This window comes from Trachinotus anak, unplaced genomic scaffold (assembly GCF_046630095.1).
Source record: "Trachinotus anak isolate AG129_WGS33_773 ecotype Australia unplaced genomic scaffold, CSIRO_AGI_Tana_v1 ptg000026l, whole genome shotgun sequence".
Classification (NCBI taxonomy): Eukaryota; Metazoa; Chordata; class Actinopteri; order Carangiformes; family Carangidae; genus Trachinotus; species Trachinotus anak.
The window spans coordinates 13,855,403-13,863,725 of record NW_027273877.1 but is presented as its reverse complement, the minus strand read 5'-3'; the positions used below and the strand labels follow the sequence as shown (position 1 = coordinate 13,863,725).

The following is an 8,323-nucleotide window of genomic DNA, read 5'->3' as shown; positions in this document are numbered from 1 at the left end:
TGTTTGAAACACACACTGGTGGAGATGAAATGTCTCTGTATGTATTTATGACTGTCTCTTTGTGATGCCTCCTAAGCCAGTTTCCCGCTCCACCAGCTCATTCTCAACTTTATCCAGTCACAACCTGACACCTTGGCCTGTAGCCAATCACTTGTAAGCTGGCAAATTTTAAAAGTGGTCTCTCTCTCTCTCTCTCTCTCTGCTGTCATTCAGCTGTCATTTCCGCACCATGAACATTTCATGACCCACCCCTCTTTCAGCACCTCAACCGCAGATGCCTGACCATGTCCAATCAAACCCTCCAATCAGAAGTTTCCCTCTCATGAAGACGATCTCGTCCTCGAACTCCATTCCTCACCACAGCCACCGGTGTCTAGGCTCTGGCGGAAGTTTCCTCTAATTGGAAGGACCTTAAACCTGAGGACCGGTTTCGATGGTGGTTCACTTCTAAGCGTCAAAGTCCTTCTGTTCCCATTTCACTTTCAATTCTCCTATGCTTTTGTCCCTCTTTTTAGGCTCTCCTGATTGAACTGCATTATCTTGCATGGTTCATCATGCTCCTAATGAACTACTTTGCAGAAAGTGTTGTTAAGTCTAAGGGCAACGAGTTTATATCTGCTCTGACTGACCACACTGAGAGGTAGGGTGGGGAGAGTGCCAGGATCAGAAAGAAGAGGAAAACACTGTGGATTGTCAATCACACCCACTCAAAGGTACTGATGGTCTGTTGTCTGCACAAGAAGAAAAATGGAAAAAGGAAAATGGTTAGATGTGATGTAAAGTAGTTATTTGTAGTAAATAAGCTAAATTGAGGAAAAAAAACAGCTTCAGTTGTTTTAGCAAGCACCCAATAACAAGATATAATTAGCTCTCTAATAATTATGACGGCAGCAAGGGAGCGCGGCGGGGGGGGGGGGCGGATTTGAGTCAACAAAACAGACCTTACACACTGAGAATGCTGTTTGTTTTGCAACCCAGTGTTAGGTTTTGGTTTGAGGGCAGGTACATTACCCAACCTTCATCAAGTAGGTCTTTTCACCATGAAGATGAAACCTCCAACCTTAACGATGCACTTACCCCACATCCACCATGAGTGGAAAAAAAAAGCCACCAGGCCTGGTGAATTAGGTATTTTGGATTGGACACAGATCATCAGGGACAGTCCAGGCTGAGTGAGTTTCAGATGTTAACTTTATTATAACATGTTGTTCATGTCCTGAACTGTTATTATTATTCTTTTTTTTTTTTTTTTGAATTGCGACAACTAGCAGCTGTTTTGACGAGGCTCCACACACAAAGTTCAGGAGCTGCTTCAGGCTAACATTAGCTTGTTCAGGCTAACGTGGGGACAGCTCATAACGTGAGCTGGGCGCTCCAGCGTTAGCAGCTGCAGTCAGAATGTGACACTGACTTTTTAAATGAACTGCTGCTTCATCTCTGACTACATGTGTGCGTTACCACACCGTGTGCTACAGCCTTTGTTGTTTCCAGTTTTTTGCTGTTGTATGAAAAAACTGTGGAATTTCATTGGTATGGCCGCTTAAGGTGGCTCCTGAGTTACTGTCAGATCTTGAGGCCCCGTCTAGTTGAGGGGCCCAATGTCGAAAATCTACTTCTGATGAAGTAGGGGCAGGTCAGTATGAGAATACCTGTCGAGTTGGTTTTCGGGGGTTAAAGGCAAAATGTACTGGGGCTGTGAGCTCTGTGCCTGATGTGCACTAATATCTGCAGGATGTAAACACAATGCAATGAGAGTAGGGGAGATCAGCTGGGGCCTCGAGCTCAGTTTTCCTCTGGGACCCCCTACCAAGTTAATCCAGCCCTGGATAAATGATAAAGTGTTTAAAAATATCTACATGTGACAAATAACCTGCTGTCACGAAGCTTTATGGCAGAAGAAATTGTAATGGCTGTATCCAGAGAGCCAGACAAGGAGCCAAACACACACACACACACACACACTTAATGCAGTAATACCAGGCAGTCATTTTTAGAAATTTTGTGGAGGCGCGTGTTGCAGCAGCGGATTTAGAAATTCACCTGGCGTGAGTCCCATGATCCTTTGCTGCCATCTCCTCTGAGTCACTCATTTACTTGGACAACAAGTGGGGTAGAAAATTCCTCAGGTCACATTGTTTGCGCTGCAGCTGATGAGGAAAGTATCCAGGAGGCTGAATGTGAGTTCAGGACAATAGTGGCTAAAAATAAAAGATGTTGAGGGGGATTTCTGGAGGCCATTACCGCTGCCTCGCCACTTAACTGCATATATATTGTCTCTGAAGATTTTCATATTCATCTATTAAGGCTCGAGCTACCCAGGGAGGGGCATGCAATCAACTAGCTTTGCTGCTGAGGTATTTACCTGCATTTTAATTCATGTTTGGCGAGCACAGCGGCGCCGCTCGCTGCAGATGGTCACAGTGAGGATTTTGCACAATGTCCACGGCACCTAGAAACACCTCACTCCTCTTTCCCATACCCCAAACCACACACCCACACACACACACACACACACACACACACAAACCTTCATCTCTGCCCAGTCCCATTTGGTGCGCTACCTTGTCACCGTGACAATCGATACGCCTCGGTAATGGCTGCCTGGAGAGCGGTGCACTTGAATGACAGTTCTGGGATCGTGGTTGAGTGATGGAGCGCTGGTGCCAGCTTAATTAACTTCCAGTCGAGTCTCCAGTGTTCACATTCAACCAACCCCCTCCGCCCCCTACCTCTGTCCTAAATCACCTTGCCCCCCCCCCCCCACTCCAACATTACCCAAAGCTGAAACAATGTGCCAGTTAGAACGCTGTCTGCACATCTGCGCTGCTCTGTTTGCACACAAGCAGTTAACATTTATTTCAGTATCTATAAGGCCTGTTTGCTGCATCATATATTATAGTATCAAACAATTTCGCTAATGAAAGAATTTTAGTTATGGGGGAGCTTTGCAAATGTCACAGAAGATTGTATGGAGACATCCACTGTGCCTCAGTAACTGCAGATTACTATTAAAGATTTCAATTTCCCTTCTGTCACTTTAGTTTTACGTCAAAAGCTAATTTGCTTGGCTTGTTGCAAAGGAGATCAATAGATTGAATAGTGAGCAGGGAGGTAGGGAGGTGGTGGGTGGGGAGGGGAGGGTGATTTCAAGACAGTTCTACTGAATACAGCGCGCTCAGGGTGTCGGAGGAAGGCCTTGTCGCCACGGCAGCAGCACTCTTTTCTATTCAGCTCGTCTTGTTTTCCCTTACGGAGCACAGCAGCAATTCACAAAGGCCAAAACAGTCAGAGAATTCAGCTTCGCTGGCAGAGACCAAACTGTTTGCAGATGCAAGTCGATGCTTCGAAAGTTTCAAGTGCTGCGATTGATTGAGTCGGACTCAATAAGCGCCGCACAGCTGCAACACCACGGCAAGAGTCAAGCTACCGGCTCTGAGACCAGGCTTTTTGTTCTATCATCGGAAGCTGAAATAAAAACATTCAACACAAACATTGACTCATGTTTGGAAGTTTTACTGTGAACTGTCAATTCTCAAAGCAAAAGCTGGTGTTCGACTAGTGAGTAACCGTGTCAGTCTCCAGGAAATGGCTAAATTGTTAATTAAATGTCAGTCTTGGATAATGGCAGAGTCTAATGATGGGCAGCACAAACAACAAACACTGAGGAGTTTTGATTTTGTTTTAATAAGTGCATCTCCGGCAGTCATGTGAGATGACTTTGTGTTTAGAACGTCACAGACGAAGAGATCAGGTGTTTAATACTGGAGGAGGCATTCCTGAACCTCGCAGTGCTGCCTGACGAACTGACTATAGCACAGAGCTGCCAGGATGGGCTCCTATTAGTGTCAATAATAATAAGCTTGTAAAAAAAAAAAAGTATGACATCTGGTTTTTAATTTCATTTTTTATATTTTTTACTATCATTTTTTTAGTGTAGAAATTGTGAGTACTAATCATAAATATGACATATGTCTGTTTGGTGAAACCTTTTGTCCGTTGTTTTCGTCTCATTTTTGTGGCTTCACATGAAAATCCTCCTTAAACAGGGGGCAATGATGCACTCTGAGCTGCACAGACAGCAGTGTGACACAGTTGAAGCTGTGGTAGGCACAAAGCTGATGCCAGCATTTGAAAATATTGACACATCCATCTGAATGGACTTGTAGAACAACCAATGGGAACGTTACCTCTGAAAAGACCTGTGATTGGTCAAAGTCTCCCGTCACAGGAAAGATTTTCTATAGCCTTAAAAACAGAGCAGGAGGGGGTGTGGATATCTAGTTTGCTCTCAGACCACCTTAATTACAAGATGCTGAAAGGTGGAATTCTTACCCACTGACACCAAAAAAAATGCCTCCCTGTCCCAGCTTTAAACCAATGACTGAGTAGACGTGAGGGGAAATAATAGAGTGATGGACTTTAAACATTTAACTGCAGTTAGCTAAATAACTACAGTGAGTAATAATGTGAGAATTCACAGTATTATCACACTGACATGACATACGTTCACATTTGCATTCACACAACACAACACATACAGCCATCCAATCAAATCCAATTAAACATTCTGTATTTTTTTCTCTTTTTTTTAGAAAATACTGTGATATTTTATTAAAAATGTTGCAGAAAAAATTTTATACAGGTGTCCAGCCAGAAATATCTCTATTATCACTTAAGGCAAAACTGCAAACATATATAAGACAAACTAAGGATTTTAAAACTCTACATTAAAACCCTTGTTATCTCGACTGGTTTAGGGACCAAATGGCAAGAATATATCTTTTTATAGAATTTACAAACGTAGCTTAAAATCTTCTGGATGTTCTTCCATTGTATTTTTTGTTTTGTAATAGGATGCAAAACAGAAAGAGAGTTAATGGTTACTTCGTTATAATTTTATAATAATTAATATCATTAATATTTACACATTCACTTGCTTTTGTAACCCAAAATATCACAAGCCTGGCACAATACTTTACATATTGCTAGCATATGACAATTTGAAATATCTAACATATATTTCTTTACAAACATATCCAACTAATATTGATACAAAAAAAAAAGAAAGAGAAAAAAAAACACTGCATTTTTTAATTTCTAAATAATAAATTGCTGGTCACATCGTAAGCTCAGACAGTGCTGAGGTTGCAAGACAGAAAAAAGCGCACAAAGAAAACTACTGGAAGCGTAACAGGATGACAGCCGGTGATGAGATCCAGTCAGTCCTCATTCCTAGACAGGACGTGTCTGAAAATACAGAGTAAAGCTCTTCCTGGACATGCAATGTCTAGAGAGTGGACACAAAGCAACGCACGAGACAGTACTGTATGTGATGACCTGTGGACGCAACGATGTGCAACTCTTTGATGGGATTGTGTTCGCATTTTGGTCGTTGTGTGGAAAATAACGAAAAACAGGTTGTAATAGGGTGGAAAAGAATGAAGAATGTTATAATGAATATATTTACACGCACCTCAACAGAAAGCACAAGCTGGAAAAAAAACTAATAAAAAATAAAAATGAGCTCTTTTAATATCATTTTTTCTTTTTTAAAATTTAAAATTTCCACACACAACTATATACCTTTTTCTTTTTTGTTTCTTTTTTTTTTTGTTTTTTTTCTTTTCTTACAAAGTTTTCATAAATACATTTCAGGCTGGGGTGTAGAACTGTGTGCCCAATTTAGGTGCATGAAGGATCATGAAAGATGATGTTCCAGATGTTCAATTGTTGCCACTGTCTTCCCGTTGTGTATTTATGGCACAAAAGCCTCGGCGAAGGTTTCTTTGTCCCACAGAAACTGTTCGTTTTGTGTTGCAGGAATATTAACAGTCTTCCCCTGGTTGCCTTTTCTTTTGGTAAAACTCCTCGAAAACCTTCCATGAAGCTCAGCTCCAAACAGAGTTATTACTGTAGTAACATTCACTTTGAATATTTTCATGAGTTCATGATCAATTTATACTGTTTGTACATTTCAAGAAGGCATGGTAGCAAAATAACATCTGCTAAGACTTTGGAGTCTGTGCTTCACACAGTCAGTCGCTCACGTTTGCCTTGTGTGGTTAGGTTGCTGGTCCAGAGGGAACCCGGCGCCGTGCGGTCACAGCAGAGCTATACCCGAGTGGTGGAATGGCCGTGGGGTAAGTTGGTACTGTTCTGGCTGCCACCGAAAGTATTGAAGTTGTGCAGAGGCTGCATGCCAGCCAGCGAGTTGGGGATCATGGTGATGGTGCTGGGTGTCATCAGCGGTATGTCGTCAGGCGACCGGCGCAGAGTGAGGGTGTAGTCAGGTGGGCAGGTGAGACGCAGGGTGTCATGGGTCTGCAGCGACTCGCACTCGTGGTGGTGCTCGTGCTCCAGCTGTTGCTGCTTCATCTGCAGTGACATCAGCTCCTCACTCTGCAGGTGAGCCACGTCGTTGGCGGCGGACGGCGTGTTGGTCGGCGCAGAGTTGCGCTGCGGGGTGGGAACGCGCCGGTTGGACTCGTGCCGCCGCTTGTCTTTCTTGTAGTAGAGCGCGGCGAAGGCGAGGATGTTCAGAAAGAGCAGGGAGGCTCCGACTGCGATGGTGACACTGAGCTCGGTGGAGTAGTCCCTCTTGGTCTCGATCACCACGGTGGACTCGTCCGTCAGGTCGCCGCTCTTGCGCTGGTCGGTGGTTTGTTTGGTGTTGGCAGGTGGGACCCCTGGGTGGCGGGTGGTGGATGGCCAGTTGTTTTTGCCAGGGAAGCGTTTGGTGTAAGGGTAGGGGGTGGTGTCCTGCGGGGGTATCTTGGTGGTGGTGGATACATACTGAAAAAACTCATTTATATTGTGGAGATGCGGAACGAGTTCTAACCAGAACGCGACCTTGGTAGCTCGGTAGTGGTCACGGACTCGAGGTTTGAGCCCGATGTGGAGGTAGAGCTGGTCTTTGGGGTTGTACTTGGTCCAGGCCACCTCCTCAAACCGGTTGGGCTTTGTGTGAATGAACTTTGTATCCTGTGGAACTGGTTGGTTTGGATCCCTGACAAAGGAAAACAGGTGAGAGGAGAGATTAAATCAGAGTAACAAACTGTTTTTATGTATCTGTATTATCCAGTCTAGGATGGGCCTCTCTCCAAATCCATTATGAGACAGCAAACATGCATTAATGGGACATAAAATAAAATGAAACATTCTAAATATTACATCCACCATTTAAAACATAATGAAATTATTAAAAATGAGTTTTTCTGTGACTCTGTAAATGAGCTTTCCCTTCAAATGGTTTTAAAGCAGCAGGATAATACAAATCAACAATGTAGCTGTCCATTAGATTCACTTAGCACTAATTTGTGACACATCCAGATGAGTCATTACTCCATAAAGTCAAAGCCTTTCTTCTCTTCCTCCGCTCTCTGTTCACATCTAATGTCTTTTCAAGGTCGCTCAGAATTTGAATGCAGGAGCTGACAAAATGTTCTGTGCCCTTTCTACACCACTGACACGTCTCCAGGTCTGCTGTCACTTTTATTTTTTATTTTTTTGTAGTTTAGGATACAGCTGCCTCTCCTGTGACTTTGTGAGAGTGGTTTCATTAAATTTGGAAAAGTGAGAGAGGTTGAAGGCGAGACGGCAACCTTGGAGCCGACACACTGGAGTGTTTGTATATCTCTGTGTGTGTCTGAGTGTGTGTGTTGGCAAGATTGTGCGTGTAAGGGGGCGTGTATCTCTGAATACTCAATAGGAAGGACTCATCTTGAATCCCGCGTTGCATTTCGGGGTCACTAAGGAAGACTGATGAACTCCTGCCTGTGTGTGAGAGGCAAACAAACTGCGAGGGTGTGGTTGTGTTTGTACGTTATGTGTCTGTAGATGTGTGTACACATGTGCAGACGTATGAGAACTGTTCACAGGAGTGTGGGTGTGTCATGATGTGCACTTCCATTTCCTCCTGTGGAGGTTGAATGCACTTATTGTGAGCACAAATGAATGCAATGTATTCATAATATTCATATAGTCCGTGATATTGTGTGCGTGTGTGGGTGTGCAGGGGTTAAAGCGGAACCGGAACAGTGCTCTGGCACCTTGGATTGATAGGTAAATAAATCAGAGTGTCTAAACAGAGAGCGAGACAGGAGAGCAGACACACAGACAGGAGAGAAGTCCATCGCTGCAGATCATCATACAAGGTGATGGTCATGTAAAAGCTCTACATTATACATTCAATAGGTTATTATCTTGATGATAATATCTTGTTGACTGGTCATATGCAGCCTTTATATGAACCCGTATGGAATTTTAGGAGTGTCAATATTTAAATCCTATTTTGTTTTTTGTTTTTGTTCTTGTTTTTTTATGA

The 8,323-nt window shown here is 43.4% G+C and overlaps 1 protein-coding gene across 3 annotated transcripts in view; it reads right to left on the bottom strand.

Annotated features, from left to right (window-relative positions):
* Nucleotides 1–2,927: 2,927 nt before the first annotated feature.
* The window catches only part of nlgn4xa (neuroligin 4 X-linked a), a 98,353-nt gene continuing 92,957 nt past the window's right edge, over nt 2,928–8,323 (bottom strand). For 2 of the 3 annotated variants that reach the window (XM_071464591.1, XM_071464590.1), the window contains one exon: nt 2,928–7,006. In XM_071464591.1, coding sequence (XP_071320692.1) covers nt 6,112–7,006 — 895 coding nt within the window. In that variant the 3' untranslated portion in view covers nt 2,928–6,111. The remainder of the gene's footprint in view (nt 7,007–8,323) is intronic. The other variant, XM_071464592.1, reaches the window with a different exon arrangement.